Source organism: Priapulus caudatus, unplaced genomic scaffold (assembly GCF_000485595.1).
Source record: "Priapulus caudatus unplaced genomic scaffold, Priapulus_caudatus-5.0.1 Scaffold865, whole genome shotgun sequence".
Lineage (NCBI taxonomy): Eukaryota > Metazoa > Priapulida > Priapulimorpha > Priapulimorphida > Priapulidae > Priapulus > Priapulus caudatus.
In genome coordinates, this window is record NW_014577926.1 from 41,826 (window position 1) to 63,644 (window position 21,819).

The window sequence follows — 21,819 nt, forward strand, 5'->3', positions numbered from 1 at the left end:
ATTTCACATTGAGAGAATTCAGCTGCCTCGGCAGAGGTCTGTGCTCTCTGAGTGATCTAGTTCTACATGCTTTTCAACTTTCTAGACATTTCCTAAACAAATTTATTTGGTCACAAGCAATATTTTTTAGGTCAGGACTGCAAATAGTAATCGTAAAAGCTATAAGTTATAACATTTATTGAGCATAATTGTCGGTAGGATAACAGAGCGAGCTTTTGCTATCTACTGAGTGTCAGCTTCCACACCCAGCGTACGACACCAACTACCAACCACTGACATGTTACCCCAGCATACGACACCAACTACCAACCACTGACATGTTACCCCAGCGTACGACACCAACTACCAACCACTGACATGTTACCCCAACATACGACACCAACTACCAACCACTAACATGTTACCCCAACATACGACCCTAATCACCAACCACTGCCTACTGCCGCACCCTCCGACTACAGCCTAACGCCTTCTTACCTCTGACCCCAGCTCACCCTCGACCCTGTGACCGTACTCCCTGACCCCTGGTCTACAACCCCCATCATTGACCCAACCCTACCATCCTCTTACCTTTGACCCCAGCCTACGACTTCACTTTCTGATCTGAGCCTACTACCCTACTCTCTGCCCCAAGCCTAAAATCCTCGAACGTCTGACCCCAAGCCTACCATGCTATACCCTCTCAACCCAGCCTACCATGCTATACCCTCTCAACCCAGCCTATAGCATGGTACCCTCTCAACCCAGCCTACCATGCTATACCCTCTCAACCCAGCCTACCATGCTATACCCTCTCAACCCAGCCTACCATGATATACCCTCTCAACCCAGCCTACCATGCTATACCCTCTCAACCCAGCCTACCATGCCTTACAACTCTCAACAGACCTTACCAGCTATACCATTCAATCCCAGCCTACCAATTTTTTTTTTTTTTTGCCCCTCAAACCTCTCAACCCAGCCTACCATCTATACGCCTCTCACCCAGCCTACCATGTGGTATACCCTCTAACCCAGCCTACCATTGCTAGTTACCCCTCTCAACCCAGCCTACGATACCCCTGACACCTGTCTACCACCATAGCCTGTGACAGCGAGGCGAGCCGAGATACCGATGGGACATGTTATACGTGAGCAGCGAGCAGGAGCAGCAGTACGCGAGTATAGTAGCAGCAGCAGCAGTAGTAGTAGTTAGCAAGCCGAGCAGCAGCAACAAACACAGCAGTAGCAAACAGAACGAAGCAGCGAAGCAGGCAGCAGCGAGCCATTACAGCAGGCTAGTTAGCACAGCAGCAGCAGCAGTAGCAGCGGAGTAGCAGCAGCAGTAACAGCGAGGCAGCAGCAGCAGCAGCCAGTAGCAGCAGAGCAGCATCAGCAGCAGCAACAGCAGCAGCCAGCAGCGGGGTGCTTAGCAGGCCCAGCAACTGTACGCCCAGGCCGAGGCAGCAGCAGTAGCGAGCAGCAAGCAGCAGCAGTAGCAGCCGAACAAACAGCAGGCAGCCAGCAGCTGCAGCACTGTAACAGCCACAGCAGTAGCAGCAGCAGCCAGCAGTAGCAGCAGCAGCAGCAGTAGCGCATAGCGCAGCAAGCACAGCATGCCAGCAGGCAGCAGCAGCCCAGTAGCAGCTAGCAGCAGCTAGTAGTAGTAGTGCAGCAGCAGATAGCCAGCAGCCGAGTCAGCCAGCAGCTATCAGCGAGCAGCAGTTAGCACCAGCAGCAGCAGCAGCAGAACAGCAGCAGCAGCAGCAGCCAGCAGCGCGAGCAGGCAGGGCAGCAGCCAGTAACAGCAAGCAGCGCAGCAGCAGCAGCAGCGGGAGCAGTTACAGGCAGCAGCGCAAGCAAAGCAGCAGCGCAGAGCAGCGAGGTAGCAGCGAGCAGTAACAGAGCAGCAGTAGCGCAGTAACAGCAGCGCGTAGCAGCAGCAGCGCAGGCATAACAGGTCAGCCGCAGTAGCAGCAGCCAGCAGCAGCAGGCAGCAGTAACAGCAGCAGCAGCAGCAGCAGCAGCAGCAGCAGCAGCAGCAGAGAGGGAGCGGCAGGCTATCGTGGCAGGAATGTGCGGCCGTGTTTGCCCCGGCTCTCCACACAGCTGTATGCATGCACGCGCGCGCGCGCGTCTCAAGTGCTGCTCGCAGAGGAAACGCTCGCATATTTCGCCACAAAAAGCAAACAGTAGATTTGATGTCTACCTGCCCCCCTCCCTCCACACACACTGATCTCCCACCCTCCCGCTCCCACGCATGCACAACGCGTGTGGGGCCATGATGGTATTACTCGCGGGAGAAGGGAAGTGTTTACTCAGTGGACAGAGAGACGCACAGGTAAGGGCGTAGCAGCCCTCCTGCCGCACACTTCTCCCCGACGTTGCCCGCTCTGGTCAGGATTACACTCCCGAGGACTTCATGCGGGGAAGCGCAAACGTTCATGGCACTTTACGAAGAGCGAGGTGCGTACGGACAGCGCAGCTGGTCTGCCACAAAACAGCCTATATGAAACCCCAGCATCCCCAGTTGCATTACCTACATATATGTACATCAGGAGTAGATAATAGGATTTCCCTATTATCTACTCCTGAAGTACATCTATCATATATACCATGTATGTGCAAGATCAAGATTGACGAATAACGTTATCTTGTCAGGAACACATGATAGCAGAGTAAGACACAAAACAAAGGAAAGTCCACATTTCCTAGCACTGTGATTTAGAATATAAGTCCTAACATACTATTTACGCCTGATGGCATTAATGTTCGTGGCGTACTGATGTACGTATGTGTCCATACACGCCTGTACGCCAGGGTAAGTAAGATCCAGCTGCTAGTGTAGGCAGGCCGGGGCAGCAAGCAGCGCCGGGGACACCCAAGTGTCCGACTACTTTTCCACTTCCTCGATGACATAAAAAAAGTTCATCCATGTTTGTTGAGACCATTCTGAATGCGAGATGAGTCATAAAAAAGCAATAAAGCTGCCGCTTTTCACGCGAACAATGGCGGAACCTGACACTGTCAGACAAGTCACATCTTCACGCTTTCGCACTCAGACTGGAAGATTCCTCCAGGCTGGCAAACCTTGAGGGCAAACGATAGACACGTGGTGGAAATGCACGGATCTGAGGCGCATTTATAAGCCGACCAGCTCGAGTTCTAGAATAGTCCCAGATAAGAATAGCGCGGGGGGCGTGCCTTGTCACCTGCTAACAAATCCGGCGATCATGAGGCAGGAAGTGTCACAGCTCGACCGACTAACGTCACCAGGCCGCCGAGTGTCAACGCCGAGCAGTAGGTGACAATCACGGGATAACAAATTACCATATGATTTACGTGTCGATGCGAATAACACCATAACCCAGATCACGTAATAGCCTTAAACCCGTGCTCTACCCTGCGAGGGACGCCTTGTCAGTGTTTCTGGTTCAGGCACGACGTAAACAATCTGCCTAAAATACTACTCAATTCCATTTGAAGACTATATATTTTAAGAAACTTGTGACGAAACGGAAATCAGGCCCACCTCACCTAACCACATATATTATGTACCAATACAGTACATTTTACTCAAAATGAAAGGACGATCACTGGTTGTGTTACACACGCATTCGGAACAACCTCTGTTTCAAGAAAATGAATACATGATGGGGTGTTCCTGCAGGAAATACCAATAGAAGCGCGCACAACAGAATCAAGCGAACTTACGTAACTGCCATGTGTCAAATCGTGAAAGAATAATGAAATTAGCAGCTAGGGACAGTGAATGATAGACGCATGAGGACAGTGCGAAGCTATCCAACTAACATGATACTATCATAACGATCCTAACATTCTTCATAACGTTGCCTGATCATGTGTAAAGATGCATTCGTTTTTGCGCGACAAGGTTAACGACTAAACGCAGCAGCGGGTCAAGAACGAGAAACACTAGCATACTAGCATTAACCGAGTTCTATAGTTTTCTCTCTGGTCTAGAAACCTAGGCCGAAGGTCACAATCGTTGCCCGACTACATTCACGTTACGTAAAATGGTACAAAACGGGTACTGGTAAAACTCCACTGTAAACTATATAGTTGCTATATAGTTGCGGGTATAACATCTCACAGAAATAGCACAGTGTGGGAGTTGTAAAACCCTCAAACGTATGCACTAGACCATTTTACCAGGAAGTTGCTACCTAGTGGAAAATTAGGCATGTTGCTAAAACTGCTCCAAATGTTTTGTTTCCAAAAATATAACGCGGTTGTTCTCCGTTGTCATTCGGCCGAATAGCCTCCAACGCTCAAACGACGCTTAGCGGACAGATTTCGTCTTAAATTATGCACGGCACTTCCTACGTGTTATGGCCTTCCAGTGTAAATCACCCTCCCTCTCATGTTCCCGCATTAACACGGAAATGCTCACACATTCATTCTTCATTCAGCGTGCTTTCAGCTCTACAACGCCGAGAGCCGCATAGTGAAGGCACAGTGCAGCAATTCACGTGTGTGGCCGTGTACAGAAACATCACAATCACATCCTATCCTACTCCCTAGCTGGCACAAATGACAGAATAATACCTTACTCCCTAGCTGGGACATGTGACGGACAATATCCATCCGTTTCCCTAGATGGCACTCATTCTTACATCACCTACTGGTTGTGGCTACTGCTGCCGACACAGGGAGAGCACACTCATGGTACGAGAACACATCAGCCCACCTCCTCCTTTTAGAACGCATATATATATCAGAGTTCTCCAAGCTTTTTCATTATAGCATGGGGGGTGCTGCCTTTACGGTGCTAGTTGCAAATCGCCGAAGGCGGTTTGCGTGCTAGGGGGGTCCGGGGAATGCCCCCGGAAAATTTTTGAATTGTAGAAGCTTTGAGATGCAATCTGGGACACTGTGTGTAAATTTGAAGCACTGCATGTGGGGTGAAAATGTTTGTTTTGCATGAGCAAAGCAATCGGAAAATTCAAAATAATAATAAAATAAAAATAAGATGAGCTAAAAATACGCTCGTAGCGTTGTCGAAGTAGGGGCAGGTAATCCAGTCTATACCTCGTGTTAATAGAGAAATCAAAGACGTTCGAATTATTCACAGCTCCGTTTATTCCCTCCCGAGAATTGAAACACAAGGTAAACTAGTAGGCTTTCTGCATATCACTTCAAAGTTTATTCCGATATAAACAACGTGTATTAATTGTTTGAACTTCTTGTGTATACACCAGCTATGGCGCTATGATATTTAGAGTGGCAGTACGTGATTTAGGCAGTGGCCCGGGCTCGACGATAGCGTGGACAGGCCGCCAGGCATAAGTGCCTTGAAAGCCTGTTATTATATTATAGTTATATAATATTATATTATATATAATATATTTATGTAGGGAAGTATACGAAGTAACAACATATGATAAGAGACATAAAACATGAAAATGATGGCCCTGACCCTACATTAAGACTATAGTGCATATTCATATATATATCATATATGCTTAGATAACAATGACACCTGATAAACATGTTAGAAATTTAAACATACATAAAAGAGAATTACAAGCAGAATACTATAAGAATTAGAAATTATAATTATAATTATAATTAGAACTAAAATTAGAAACAATAATTATTATTTCGCAGACTGATATCAAGTCCCTGTGGGTAAGCCCACATTGACTGTACAGTTAACTATAGTACCTGATATATACCTATAGTTAATAGTAGTAACCTGATATCAAGTCCCTGTGGGTAAGCCCACATTGACTATGCAGTTAACAGAATCAGTCTAAGTAAGTATTTCATTGGCTTAATTTCATTTCTTCTATGATGTGCTAACACACAAGTCTACTGACTAGTTTAAAAACATGAACCACGTGTTATCATATAGCAGCAGTCACCTACCGAATAGTTTATACAACAGTGGTGCTGCGTGTAACAGCAGCTGAATACTGCAACAGCTGAGAACTGTGGGCATGCTGGGGTTACCCATTGTGTAAAAATGCCTAGGAGCCAGTCTGCTCTTTGAGTAGATCCTAATGACAGTGGCAGGGCGTGAGCGTGTGCACTCCCCCGGGCATCCCTGCATGACAGACACCGTCTCCCTCGCTAACTATGCTGCTGAAAATACCATCTGTATATATATATACGCAGCCAAAGATTTTCCGAGCTGTGCTTGTCTACGTGTGAGAGTTCCATATATATATATTCGCCTCCATTTATGTTCCTAACTGCCTATTCACGTATGGTATTTCCATGTACACTTACTTCCCTAGACTTACCTTGATGTCTGTCTAGGGGGTCATAATGCTGACAGTATTGCCACCACATATTTATCTAGCTGATGGTACACACATGGTAGGCAATTTACTGTATTATTCTACAACACATTTAGTACCAGCGACAACATACCAAAGTGGTACTATACGTATTTAATTTATTATATTAAATAGGCAAAACACTATTCCTATATGCTTTGTTTAGCAGCATGTACTTGCCCGATAGTCGTAGTAACGAGTTGTGTTTGTGAGATCAATCACTAGGCCTAGACAGCGGCCCTCCAAATCTGCCACTTTCTTTTGTAAACAGGCCGGTGTGAACCTGAGGGTGAACCAATGCAATCGAATTACCACAACAAAACAGAGCGATGAAGACTGTCAAACACAGTTAAATCGAATGAAACTGAATATGTAATTGATGCTTGGCCACAAATAGCTTCATTTTTGTGAAAGTGCATCTGATAACGAAAACTAACTGCAGTAAATCACAGAATTATCAGTTTTGATGTATATAAATGTGTCACATTACTGATTTATTTACATACCATAATTCATCTGAAACCTGCATACACAGCTCCTAATGACAACAAAGCAGAGATAGGGTAAACACACAGGGTATAGCAAGCTCAATATAGATTCAATGAAAAGATGCATGCATGGTCAATCTAGTGATAATAAAATGCAAATATTATAGTCTGTTACATATAGAGCAATATTTATACCTATAATATTATAGAATTGCTACCATATTCTCGTGAATATGAAGATATTATGAATAACTGTAAATATTACATTAGGCTGGCAATTACATGTACATCGGTGTTGTTCAGTTTTTCAAACATTTGTGTTAAATAAAGCATCAAACTACCTATGTACGCTAAAGGTTCTATGTAACGGGTCTTTACCTAATATAGGGGGCAGCACTATCCAGCAGTATTTCTAACATCAGGGTCATAATAACAGGAATGTATAATAATATCAGGAGTAAGATAATATAAGATTACTCCTGATAATATCTGTATATTCCCTAGTAATAGAGATATATTATATATACTATATTATACACTCCTGCTAATAATACATGCTACCACGTAGGTACATTAGGTACAATGAACTGATGTATACACCCTGTATACAAAACTCTAGTAATCATATTTCTCACTTACATGAAAGTTAAATACTGTTCAACAACTGCAGGTTGTGAGTACCACTACATGCATATACATAATATCAGGAGCTAATAATGACAAATTATCTTTATTTTGACAATTTGTCAAATGACAATTTGTCATCATTAGCTCCTGATAATATGTATACAACATAATTTATACACACTGTCAATACACTGTGAGAACAAACGTTTACCACTAGAACACTAACCTCTTTCAATGGCACTTTCAGGGGAAGAAAACGAGTACCTGCGATTATCTTCCCAAATTCACTATAAGCTTCCCACCTAGATAAGAAAAAGTAATGCTCACTCAGTATGTAGTTTCACAAATATATTATCTACATACACTATATACATGAAATGCCTTACAATGGCTAACCCTGTTTCGATGAGCGCCACACAATCCTACAATGCAGAACTTTTGATTAGCTGTCATTCATCATACTAACACATTACGATTGTATTAGCACAATTATCACACAACTTCAGGGCAGTTTAGGGACAAGGTCAAAATTCCATGCCAAAGGGACAAGGAACACTGGCACGGAACAAAAAAAACTGGCATAAGCATGTTTCAAAATGCACTACCCCTGCACTAAGGCTATGTATGTATGGACTACAAAGCCTTGCATGATAAACATAGGTATACATTTGTTCATGGTTACAGCACACACAGGCATATATATGATATAGCTTATATTACCAGGGGAGGGCATCTCTACCGTTACTCCAATGAAGCCCAAGTTGTTTTAAAACTGTGAGTGTGAGTGCTAGTAGACATAAGAGCAGATGAACCAGACCCCAATGAAAGCGTCCACAGAGCCATATCACAAACACGAGATAGACCTCTTCCTAACCCTAGGTAACAGGAAGCTCAGATATCAGGAAATGTCATTCTTTAAAAGCAATGAGATAGGTCTAGCTGTCCTCAAGCCTCAATCTCCCAAGATGACCACCATCAGCAAAATAAAATCACTAGGAGATGTAAACAAACTACAAGTTCTCCAGGGACATGTGACACATCCGAGTAGTCTCTCAGCACAACTGGCAGATCTCGTGGTATAGCCACTATGTGATCTACAGGTGCAAAAAACATCTTATATTCAATTGGCAGGACAGTCGCCATCAAGTCTTAGATATAAGCTGAAAGGTTGGGCTTGTGTCATCTATAGAATGAAGTACTATGACAAGTCACGGTTCTGTGACCATTCGAATAATAGGACTTAGTGTCACGCTCCCGTAAGACATTGTCCAGTACAGTCAGCTAGCAAAAATTCTTAGTTGAACTCTAAAAACTGCTACTCTAACATCAAAACAGGAATGTTGGTCATACCTTGTCTTGAAAGCTTTCACTATTATGGTTACAGTTGACCAGCTACAAACGGAAAAAAACCCTCAATCTCTTGGAAGCCATCTTCAAGAAGCACCTCAATAGGAAGACTCCCAAAAAAACCACATGCTCATGAGGAACTAGTATGACATGCAGATTATGCAAGTGCCAGGCAGGCTACTCACACACGCTCTGACATAAGTTAAACCATCGCCATATATCCGGCTTCCATCACATCAGTAGCTCACGACTGCACTCACATTGCATTACAGAATGACATGGCTTCATATAACGTTATGTAGATACTCTGTCGGTTCCGATTTAGGCATTGCTGCTTTGCTAGGCAGAACCTCAACTATGAACCACACCAATGAGCCGTGGTATACGAGCCATGTGCATGCCACTCAACAACACAACCCACATTTAACCGATTGCCTTAGAATTCCCACAACAACTTGCTGGAATTCTGATGTTAAAATATAGCTCAGGACAGCAGTATCATGATAGGCCAGGGGCGTGTACAGAGGGGGGGTCCAGGGGGTCCGGACCCCCCCTGCTCGCGCAGAAAACGCATCTGAGGGGGTCTAATTTCAAAAGACCCCCCCTTCGCGTGCTCCCAAGTTTGGGTTACGGTTGGATCCCCCCCCCCCCTGGTACAAATCCTGTACAAGCCCCTGTAGGCATACTAAAGAACTGACCCCACCGGTATCCGATCAGCCTGTGCATAACTATGACCCTGATGTCAAGTGGCTGCAGCTCCATGCTCACACGAAGTTGCAAGCTCAGGTGGTGTGTATTGCAGGAAGATGTCCTTCACAAATGCTTATTGAGAAAAAGGCTGCCATCTCAGCGACTATGAATTAAGTCAGCAACATTGCAGCTGAAATGATTGAAGTTCAAGATACGCCAGTACCGCAAAGATCGGGCAGCTTGCAACCCGTCTGAGAGACTATAGATCTATCACTTGCAACCTCAACAGTGGACACTTACTACTTACTTAGCATACAATTGGCACGCGTAACTAATACTAATACAGTATTACTAATAGTAATACTATTTACCTACATTGTGACACATGTGAACATTTTTATTATGATCTTCACCAAAGGGGATTGCATTTCAATATTTGTTACGTAGTAATACTTACTATAGTATATAATAGTTATACTTACTAACTACTTAGTTATAGTATATTATAATAATACAAAGTAACACATCACAATAAACAATTTGACATGAATGCTTACCTATCAGGAATTCTCCCCATTCTAGAAAAGACGGTGCTGGGTAATCGATTTATTTACTAATAGTAATACTAATACAGGGGGAAAGGCACAATAATTTCATTCATATGGCATATGCTAGCTGACAGTGACACTAAAGGTGACAGTGTCAAAGTTGACAATGTCAATGACACTGGCAGTGACTGTGACAGGGAAGTCCCGATCCATATATCATATTATATTATAATTTTTGTGCTAACTCTCTTACTGGGAGTCTTGATGTCGATACTGTATCAAATACCGTTACGACACAGTATATTAAGTAAATCAATTAACAATTTAATCGCGATGGAAACATAGTGACTCTGTTTGAATGACCAAATACGGACTGTCGTCTGTCTGTCACGGTGTGGACATCTTAGATGATTCAGCAGCAGTTTCCACATCTAGACACTCGTCTCTAATTCCTAAAATTATATGTATATAAAAATTTACTAAATTATACAACAACTATTTTAACCATAAAAATATTACAAGTTTTTTAAATATTGTCGATTCATGACCTTATTTAATAATCCGTCACCACTGCCAAATTCACTTGAATAAATTATCAATGCAGTACAAGCTTCAGGTCACGTGAGTACAGCAGGAACTGGTGTAATGAAATTTTAGTGTTGAAAGTGAGAATAGGAAACATTTTCACTTGTATTTTATATTTTACGTTGTGATTTGAACAAGACTACCAAATTTTATTAAGTCATCGGACTATAACAGAAACGTGTCATGCTACCGTGTGGAGAAAGCAAATATTCTTCGTAAAAAGGTGTAGTTGTGGGAGTTACCTTTGCCTTTGGAGTTACGACATACATCCGTTTACTTACTTTACGTCTTTAGACTCTATTAGTATTAGTATTACTATTAGTATTAGTATTACATTAGTATTACTATTACTATTAGTATTACATTACGTCATTAGTATTACTATTACGTATTTTACTCTAAATTTACTGTGATACACACCTTAGTGTATAATGTATTTGTAGTATTGTACTGTAGACTGTAGTCAAGTGTATATTTATAACACGATTTATGAGATGATGTCCAGGACGGTGATAGGATAGGATGATGTTTATTACTGGACATGCTCTCTATCCTTGAGCCGGTAGTTCTGGGATAATACCGTACAACAAGGGAGCGGGCTTCGTTCTTCGCCCGGCTGTACCGAGATCGAAGGGCTACACACGAGTAGATCTAAGAATCTTTTTGTGGTAGCATAGTTAAACCAGGCGTTGAGGCTATCACAGTTGAGGTAGCTATGGTTGTGGGTATACACTGCACCAGCTATGTTCATGGCGATACTCAATACTCATACTCATAGGCTTATTTTGAGAGTGCAAATACTGTCACATACACATTTAGTCTGAAATATAGTAAAAGAAGCTGTTCAGCCTCATATTGCATACTCTGTAGCAGTATATAATAGCGCAGTCCAAGATTTCTCTGACCAATGCCCACACCGACGGTTTTGGTGGATTTGGTGTGGTTTAGGTCAGAGCAACTTGCCTATACAAAATGTGGAATTTCTCTGATTCCGCTGAGGATCGCTGTTTCATCGCTCCAAACTCACAATTGGTACTATCAATCAAGACCTGACGCGCAAGTCACCAGTACACGCGCACGTCACCTGACGTCACGCATTGGACGATGGATGGCCGATGTCGGAGGGAAATTGTTAGCAACAAATTTTCAAATCGAAATACGACTAAGGTAAAAGAGTACAAGTGTACTTATCAACGCGAGCAAGCATATAAGTTATCCAGTTTTTGATCTATGTGCGTCAGGTCTTGATTGATAGCCCCAATTGTGAGTTTGGAGCGATGAAACAGCGATCCTCGGCGGGATCGGAGAAATATCACGTTTTGTATAGGCAAGTTGTTCTGACCTAATCCACACCAAATCCACCAAAATCGTCAGTGTGGACATTGGTCAGAGGAATCTCGGACTAATAGTAGCGCTGATAGGGTCTATGTCCCCCAGGGTACTATCGGAGGGTACCCTGGGTACGGTTCGATATATCGGAAAGTACCTCGGGGTACTAAACGATATGTCACTGCGTACCCTGCATTGTCCCACCGTACACTGACTTGTAACCGATGTATTTCCGATGTTGTAAAACTAAAATATAAAAGCTAGCTATTCGTTTAAAAATTAAGGAAAAAGAAAAATATAGTCAAACATAGCATACATTTTTATTGGATTCAGGGTTCTCCAAGAGCACTTATAGCCTGGCGGTCCGCCAGGCTATCGTCAAGCCCCGTCATCCTAAAATGCACCCGCCACTCTAAATATCATAGCCGCCATGCTAAATATCATAGCCCCCGGACCCCCTAGCACGCAAACCACCTTCGGCGATTTGCAACTAGGACCGTAAAGGCAGCACCCGCCATGCTATAATGAAAAAGCTTGGAGAACCCTAGGATTGCGATGTTTTGAGGTTTCTTCTATGTGATGTGGTAACTTGACAGAGTGGATGTATTACGACATCAGTGGCTGAAAGTCAGGGTAGGGTGGGACAATTTAGGGTACGCAGCGACATATCGTATAGTACCTCGAGGTACTTTCTGATATATCGAACCGTACCCAGGTTACCCTCCGATGGTACCCTGGGGTACATAGACCCTATCAGGTATAGTAGCTTGCTGATGCTTGTTAATGTTGAGTATATATATATGTTATTGTATTGCTATTGAGACTATCTCCATCCTCAGCAACTGAGCTCCGCGATTTCTTTGCCAATTATTAATAGCAGCAGCGAACCCAGTTGTACATCTCCGTAGGCTTCTGCTTACAAACATACTAATTGTAATGTGAGTTCATCAGACTAATAGTTTGTTTTATTTATTATAGTTTGCAGGGCTTCCATTGCCCTCAGCATCATACGAGTAGAGTTTTCCACCGACAATGGAGTCCAGTGTCATGAATTGGGGTGCACGAAATTGGAAGCATAGAGAGCGTAATTTGGTGTCGGCAGCTTGCACCGTACTAGTGCTGGCTATGTTATCTGTTGCTCTGGCTCAAGATCGATGGTTCTGGCTGAATGGAGGTGGCTGTGACACTTCCAAATTAGGTATGTCAGGAATTGTGGAATAATGTTTGTAAACAGTATTTCTGTAATTGCAATTAATACTGAGTTATAATCATTGCTCATGTTTACCAATAATTCATTCCCATTTTGGTGGGCTCCAGTTGTATTATGTAGAAAGTTTATTGTTACAGACGGCGAGACCAATATATGTAGATATGGATTGCATATGATTCACATTTTAAACTGTACAAAGAGGTATTGCTATAAGTACTTAACTCCAAACTGACATGAGACTAGGCTCAACTTATTATTGTGGTAAGTTGTAAGTACTGGGGATTAACGCATTATCTATGAATGAATTTTATTGATTGACATCCATAATAGCAAGAACTGTTACTAATGCTGAGATGGTTTTTTAATTGACAATTTTTCTACAGGTGTGATCGAGTTCTTAGGTGGACACTTCATAATAAACACAGAGGAACACACAACATTTTATAGTGCAAAAAATGAATGTAAGCAAAACTAATCAAGAAATGTGCACTTATATATATATATATTAAGTATATTAGATACAATTTGATTAATGATATATAGCTAACAATTTGATTTCTTGAAGTGTGTTTCCTTAGTAGCAAATTAATACTAAAACTGTAGGGAGACATAAAAAATGAATTGTTATTATAGCTAAAAGACCCTATCCCTCTGTGGGTAAAAACAATGGAGACTTTTTTGCATCGTTTAGGGTTAGGGTTAGATGTCTGTTCTGATAGTACCCAGGGTGACCCTTTCAGCCTTGCAATAGAGAAAAATAGTACAATTTCGTGGATTAAATCGACGACTTTACACAAGGAATCTGCCTGTAATGTCACATTTTTCACATTTAATGTTGACGTAATTATCAAAACTTTCGGCACGTAACTTTGCAGTCTGTCGTAGTCTAATGCTACTCTGCCGTGTGATATCGTAAGATGTTACTGTGCTGGGTGGCCAGGGGCGTGTACAGGATTTGTACCAGGGGGGGTCTAACCGTAACCCAAACTTGTGAGCATGCGAAGGGGGGTGGTCTGGGGGCCCTCCCTCCGAAAAATTTAGAAATTAGACCCCCTCAGATGCGTTTTCTGCACGAGCAGGTGGGGGTCCGGACCCCCTGGACCTCCCCCCCCCTGTACACGCCCCTGGTGTCATTCTGGAATGTTACACTGCAGTGTGTGATAGCATGGTCTTACACAGCCGTGTGTCATTGTGGCATGTTACACTCCAGTGTCTTATCTCTGGTTGTTAGACCGTCAGGTGATATCGCAGGATGTTATCTCGCCGCGCGTAACTCTGCCATGCCTTATTCCCTTGCAGTGCTGACGGACTGCGTTACGGAGTCGATCGTGAGGCAGATGCGCGTCGTCATAGCGATGGTGCACATCAGCATCTGCTGCAGCCTCTTCACGTTCGTCGTGGATACGGTCGGCGTGACGACACGCCCGCTGAAACTTCTGCGCAGGATGGCGGTGGGAAGCGTCGTTACTGGTGAGTAAGAAACGATCGAGATCCGTTCTGCTAACTTACCCAACACCATGGCCTGTTTACTATAATGAACGGGACGAGCAGCTGATAGTTTCTGGTTGTTCCCTCCGCCAAGGAGGTAATGTAATCGGTCTCATGTGTGTGTTCGTGTGTGTGTGTGTGTGTATCCAGTCCGCGCGGCGCGATCAATAGCGCGTCGAGGAGTCAGCGAGCGGGCGGCGCGATCGATAGCGCGTCGAGTCAGCGAGCGGGCGGCGCGATCGATAGCGCGTCGGGTTAGCGAGCGGCGAGTCAGCAGCAGGCGAGTGAGTCAGCAGCAACCACCAGTGAGCGGCGAGTTAGCAGCCGCCACCAGCGAGCGGCGAGCCAGCTCGTAACACATACATGTTACATGCTGGCGGAGGTATGCACTCCGTGAGTGCCCTCTGTCTAGTTTGTGATGAAGTTCGGTTGGCTTAGATAACCGGATAACCGCATATGTTTATTTGATCTCAATGTGACCATGGCATGTGTCTTGAACATTGTTAGAATCTGTGTGATTTGTCTAGTTCCTCCTCTGGCTAGGGGTGAGGGTGGTAGCGAAACTATGAATAGGAGTTGGTTAGAGAGGTCGATGGAATGCAATGTTATCATTGTTTTCGTGATACTCGACCTTGTCATCGATAAATGACGTTCATTTTTCATCGATAAAGGGCGTTCCTTTTATCCGTGATTCAAAATCTTGGGACAGAGGACATAATTGACCTATCTGTGTGAGTTAGATGACCTTGACCTCGTGGGTATTGTTGCTGGGCTGGTAAAGCACACGTTTTCCAACACGTGTACAGCTAATTGTTGACCTTGTCTCACATCGTCACTTAGCAATGTTTTTAGAACTCTGGAACTTGGAATGCTGATTTGGTATATTAATCACTCCAGGTGGATTGCTCAGGTTACAAGCGTGTGTGCTGTTTGCTTTTTAGTGCTGGTTTGCTGTACTATATGTGGCTTTTGCTACTGGATCACAGTGCTACTTGGCGAATGGCAGAAAACAACAATGCCGAGCTCCAGCTACAAAGTTACGATTCGCTTTGACATTGGATTTTACCTGACCGCCGGTGCTGGGACTCTCTCTGTGATAACTACGGCCACAAACTCGTTGAAACGGTAAGTGCATGTTGCGTGTGTGTGTGTAATGGAAGCCACGATTATCTCTATGGGGTGTAGAAATCGACTAAGTAGATGGTAGATGTGTATTATTTGTATTATTGGTATTATGCGTATCGTTGTTATACGCATTATCAGGAGTCTATCAATAGGAGTAAGACAGACTGAAACCGGAAAAATTCAACATTTAGTAGCTTTAGTCTACCTATGATTTATTGTGTTGAACTCGATAAACTTGAGCTCAAGTGTTACCTTAATCATTAAACTAATTTACTATCAGCAAGTTTTCCTCACTTTCCTCTGTAGACATGTGAGTGTAGTGGCATCTCTGCCAGATGCCTTTGTGATATAACATATCTATGCAGGCAGTCACTGACTCACTGATACGTGAATCGCGAATACAGACTCGCGCGCACGTGTATAAGTAAGTTGCGCTTCTCTATAGTTTGATCTCGCACTTTTCCGTAGGTATCCTTCGGATGGGGAGGACGATCAAGCTCTGATGGATAGCGAGCTATCACCGGGTATGAGTCACCAGACGGAATCATCCTTGCAAGTACTTCCCGCTGCTGCACCCCCGCCTCCCTACACACCCTGATTTCTACACTTACACCCCCCCACCCTTCCTCCTAGATCTGACGGCCTCCTTGACTCCCTTATAGGCCTAGTTCTCCCTACCCGCACTCATTGATCTCTCGCCCTTTCTTATAAACTTTGATGCCTTGTCTGTTCAAAATGTTGTGAATCCACTCTCCCTATAAATCCAGATCCTCCATCCTTACATCCCGGTGTGCTCTGCTCACCTACTTTCTGTATCCTTGTGTCCTGTGATCCCTTCTGTTACCGTTGATGTAATGTGACACCATTTCCCGAGTGAATGGCTCTTCAGGCACGTGTTTTTCTTGGTATATTATCATTTCTATTGCACGTGCCTACAGCAAAGATCTGTACGAAATTCGGAAGCATTCGCGTGTGTACCCGAATACTATATATATTGCGTACTAAATGTGAGACATTTAGTCAGTGTCTGTTGGACAGGAATAGCTTAGGTTTCTGAGCTTCTGCTGGTGTTCGGTCGTAGCCAGTTATAATATAATCACCTGTTAATGCTACACTAATACTGCAGAAGGGTAGCTATTAGTGAATTTCAGCCACACTGGCAAATTCGACTGCTTCTGCTTAAAAGTTGTGGGATATTGGGACTATTGCTGCAGTTACAATCTCCCAGTACACATACCAGTGAAGTTTTGTATATGATATACATGTATGTATATAAAAATATTCTGTAAATAGTTCTGTAAATTATGGTATGTAGTTTCGTCAGTTTAATGTCGTTAGGTGGGAAGAGAGAGAGAGAGAGTAAAAGGATGCATGTGTTCACAACTGTGGTGTAGAGAAAAACTGAGCAAAGATTCGCAGTTTTTGGAATCTGGAGACCATCAGTTCTTGTTTTACGGGAGCGATACGAGATTGTATGAACTAAGCTCTAATTTGTGACGTCCCTGTTTTGTTATCATCAAGTTGAATGAAATAGTAATCCCCTGTCGATTTTAAGCTAGACAAGTCCTTGGTCATGAAAGGCGCTCAAATAACATCACGTGGTTGCAGGCGTGTCGCTCTGTTGATGTGATGCACGTTTGCATTTAATTCCGCATTGAACAGACGTTAGATATTTTATTATAACAGAAGTAGCAGTGGAAAAAAACAATGCAAATAGAAGCCGTAGGTTTTGTTATAGTGACATACTACCGTTAAACATATTTCACTATTGGACTTCGCAATAAGAGACTAATGTACATTAGTTAGCTTCAAGGTGCAACAAGTTACATGAATTTACATGCATCTACAATGTAGCTACTTATGTAATTCTATCTAGGTGTACATGTGGTAATTCACATGCATGCATGCATGCATACATATTTGTGGGGAATTCCTACTTTGTTGATCAAAAGCATGCCAGTTACTGTTGTTTATAATTTATTGGATCAATTATTGTGTATAATATGGACACTTGTAATTTATGCAGTGTCTCCAGTAATCGGATAAATCTAGGAAAATAAAAAGTAAACTGTCAAGAGATATGAGATGTTATCCGTTGTGTTTTACAGAGGCGTAAATTATCAGCATAGAAGTCCGTCGACATCTCAAAGTATCAGACACATAATATTTATGCAAGTAACAGATAATAAGTCGCATTTATTTCAAATGAACATCTGCTCTACCATATTTACAAAACCCGTTTGCCTTATCACTGAGGCAGATACGGTGTAATAAAAACATCTTACAAATTCCTAATTCTAATAAACCCACCAGCACTAATTGTAACAAGCCCAACTGCACACTTATATATATATTCGGATTGACTGCCAAGCACCTACCCGTTACATGTGCACCTTGCATATAGAGATATTAAACCACCTAATAGTCGACATCCTTATTGATGGCACTGGGAACTTCATAGTCGATTTTCGCTCCTTCCATTACCTTTTCAAGACAATGGAAAGTAGGACCCAGAGAGATAACGGATATATATAGTCAAAAACCACAACTTAATGATAATACAAACACAGAGCAGAATCTTTAACCCCAATAAACCTTTTGAGATATGCTTCTAGAGAAAATTTTAGACCTTGTAGCCAGCTTGGCTTTTGTATTTGTATTAAAGGTGCCTTCCCACGAAATTTCAAGCAGCAAACATAAAATCAGGTAAAATTCGTTCAGTTAAAGTGTAGTGAGTTATTTACTTGCGTTTTTACAGTGGTTTGTTACCAAAGTGTGCGTGGGAAGACATCTTTCATAAGTATTCAATAAATATTAATTTAAAATCACTCAAAATGATATGGTCGACCTGATAACAAGTACTGGAAATAAAGAATACACGCTTATTCAAAAATTGGCCAAGCATAAGTAAATAGCTTCGTTATATAAATAATCTGGACTATAAGAAGAAACGAACCTGATGTACACTGAATTAGTACTAGCTTTCAAAAATAAAGCTACATTACCACAGAAGTAGATGTTAGCTTATTTTACAAATACGGCGTTAAGTGTGTGCATAACGATATGATTCGTTCAATCCCAATATGAACGAGAGCATACAGCAAGTAGCTAAAATGCCACTTGCAATACAGACGGAAAACTCAGCAGCACAAAAGACTGTCAAATACGTATACATGTCATGCTAGATCCTGTGCTGCATGAAAGGGCTTGGTCCAGCAAACCACGGAAACCACAAAGAGCAAAGATCAAAGTTTGCTTGCACAGTTATGCATTGACTCACGAAAGCACGTGGAGAATCAACAAACCTTCCCTATTAAAAACCAGCGGCACTCACAATACAGGTTAACATTAGTAGTCTAGATGGAGACATCAGAGCAAGAGCGTATAAAGAAGGAGAGCGTACAACGGTGAAATGCTGGAACCATGTTGCAGTATTAGTCGAATTAATAAACTTTCCCCGTTTTATTTTGACGATTCTTTGTTTGTGTTATTTGATAGTATAATTGATCAGCTGTCCTACCTTGTTAATATAAAACAAACCGCATGTCCCTATGATGCCTCTACGCTGAGATAATGAGCAGTGAAAATCTGGTATTTTCGCCGAAAACCGACTCGAGATCAGAAACTGTCTCTCGTTTTGTGGAATGTATGTTGCATCCGGTCGCTGCTGTGTAGCGCCGACTCGATACGTTATTACTACAGCGTTACTACATCCAGCGTAAGGGGCAGGTCATCACCATGGCGATAAATAACAAGACGCTTTTGTATAGTAATGGCTGCGTCAATGACTGGAAATGCGAGAAAAGATAGTAGAAGGAAAAGAAATTTCATTGTCAATTCGAGGTTTCCCGAAGCTATCGCCAGAACGAGAGACAGTTGCAGTAAACACTGATCTCGAGTCGGTTTTCGACGAAAATACCAGATTTTCACCGCTCATTATCTCAGCGTAGAGGCATCGTAGGGACATGCGGTTTGTTTTATATTAACAAGGTAGGACAGCTGATCAATAATACTGCAAAGAATCGTCAAAATAAAACGGGGAAAAGTTTATTAATTCGACTAATACTGCAGCATGGTTTCAGCATTTCACCGTTGTACGCTCTCCTTCTTTATACACTCTTGATCAGATTCATGCAGTGGGAGCAGGCTGTACTATACTAATACTATTGATACACCTAACTTTTGCTGCCTAAATGAAACAACCACTTGTAGACATCGTCATTTAAGTCTAAACTCAAAATCAAAACATGGCAATACTGCTAAAATCATATGGCATATGAAATGTGTTGAATGGAAATCAGAGGATTTCACAACTTCATACTTGCTAAACTACTCGCTGCACCACAACTTCAACCACACCAGCAGGCATCCGACACTATTGCATTTCGATTTGCATTTTCTGTATAACTTGCGAGTCGGGGAGCACTACCGATTAAGCTGCCTTTAATTGAATGCTAAAGCTGGCCCGGTGCCCCCAAGCAAGGCTAGTGGTATACACGTGTTCGGTATGGCAGATAACCAAGCTACGTGTAGCACAATGCTTTAATATCTATCTGCGTGCTTCAAGGACAGGGTAACTAGAAATGCCAGCATGAAAGTAGGTCAAACCCTGTCACCCTAGGTATGTCACAAAACGGAACGCTACGTCTACGCTGTACGATCGGGGGATATGTAGAAGTAGGTCACTTAATTTTGTACATTGCATACTATATTGCATACGAGATCCCTTTGCTAGTAAATTATTTTCTAATTAGCCATTACAAACCTGTCCTAATCATTCTAAAATGCACATGTATGCAGAAACCTTACGAATTGTTCAATTGTTCACCACGTCTGAAGAAATTACTTTGGGTAAGAGAAATAAATATCAGACATTGACATCAGTTTCCCCACCAGAGAACACCTTTATAAGGAGAATATTCATTTTGTTTTGAAGCTTGTGAGATTGGAATGGGATTTCCAACATCATTGGCTACACCTAGTCGTCACCATCACTGAATCACAACCTAGTCAGCCATAGGATTTGTTACAACTGGTCACGCACATCCACTGGTTACATATATGGTCATCCAGTCCTTCTAACAGTATTCCACATCACTGGTTATATCTGGTCACCCACAGTATTTCTTATATCTGGTCACCCACAGTATTTCTTATATCTGGTCACCCACAGCATTTCTTCTATCTGGTTCTGAACACCACAGGTCTGCAGTCTCTCTAGTACTGCCATCCACAGCACCTCTGCAAGGGCCTCTAGCCATAGCTCGCCCACGTCAGGGGGCACCGAACACCTGTATCGCCACGCTCACGACTTCTTATCCGCGCTTGCCGCCATCGCTATAGTCCGCACGCGCAACGTGCTGTGGATGTCTGCGGGGCTGAGATACGCCGTGTCAACCCCGCCGCCGCCGCCGCCGCCGACCGCGCGATTCTGCGCGATCGTGTATTTGAAGAACTCGTATACGGACCACGCGATCGCCGTCGCCGGCATCTGGAAGACGACGCGTGCGGGAAGGCCGCGGAAGAACCCGGCGAAGCCTTGCATCTCGTACACGGTGCGAATCGAGTCGACGAGTCCGCGCACGAGCCGGTGCCGGTGCGCCACCGCACCGTCCTCCTGCGTATTGAGCAGCGTCTTGCACACGTCGAGGGGCGTCGTTGCGGCGGCGGCGATTCCGCCGGCGACGGCGCCCGACGCGCCGTGCGTCAGTGGGTTGTACTCGCGGTGTTCGTTCATCAGCTCCTGCATGCACTCGTACGTGGCGAAGTGCAGCGCGTGGAACGGGATGTTCATGACGAGCTGCGTCGGGTAGGAGCGGTAGAACGCGCGCGGGCCCTCGCGCCACATCACGTCCTTCACGCAGCTGCTGACCGTGCAGTACGGACTACCGTACACCTGCATGCGCTGCTTCACAACTGTCAAGACAAAAATCACGAGCGTGAGACAATAGACGGAAATCAAGACTACTAATTATTAACTAAGTAATATTCATTAAAAATCTATGACTGTATCAATCATTATTAATTATTAGTGCATCACGTGATAAATCGTTGAAATTCCATTGGATAACGCAGCAGGCACTATGAAGCAATAGTGC

General features: G+C 43.3%; 3 protein-coding genes across 3 annotated transcripts in view; 1 reads left to right on the forward strand and 2 right to left on the reverse strand.

Annotated features, from left to right (window-relative positions):
* LOC106814059 (RNA/RNP complex-1-interacting phosphatase-like) overlaps positions 1-10,390 on the reverse strand; it is a 33,326-nt gene extending 22,936 nt beyond the window's left edge. Inside the window, exons 1-4 of the mRNA XM_014818328.1 lie at positions 9,994-10,390; positions 7,626-7,701; positions 6,791-6,822; positions 6,465-6,567 (exon numbers count right to left, since the gene is read on the reverse strand). Of these exons, the coding sequence (XP_014673814.1) occupies positions 6,465-6,567; positions 6,791-6,822; positions 7,626-7,701; positions 9,994-10,013 (231 nt within the window). The 5' untranslated portion in view covers positions 10,014-10,390. The remainder of the gene's footprint in view (positions 1-6,464; positions 6,568-6,790; positions 6,823-7,625; positions 7,702-9,993) is intronic.
* A 214-nt stretch (positions 10,391-10,604) lies between these two features.
* LOC106814063 (transmembrane protein 127-like) lies at positions 10,605-17,800 on the forward strand. The gene is made up of 6 exons (XM_014818333.1): positions 10,605-10,792; positions 12,877-13,096; positions 13,492-13,569; positions 14,408-14,578; positions 15,538-15,721; positions 16,190-17,800. Exons 2-6 carry the CDS (start codon positions 12,931-12,933, stop codon positions 16,317-16,319), a joined length of 729 nt encoding a protein of 242 aa, XP_014673819.1. The 5' UTR covers positions 10,605-10,792; positions 12,877-12,930; the 3' UTR covers positions 16,320-17,800.
* Positions 17,801-20,883: 3,083 nt separating this feature from the next.
* The window catches only part of LOC106814060 (mitoferrin-1-like), a 5,351-nt gene continuing 4,415 nt past the window's right edge, over positions 20,884-21,819 (reverse strand). Inside the window, exon 4 of the mRNA XM_014818329.1 lies at positions 20,884-21,637. Coding sequence (XP_014673815.1) covers positions 21,027-21,637 — 611 coding nt within the window. The 3' untranslated portion in view covers positions 20,884-21,026. The remainder of the gene's footprint in view (positions 21,638-21,819) is intronic.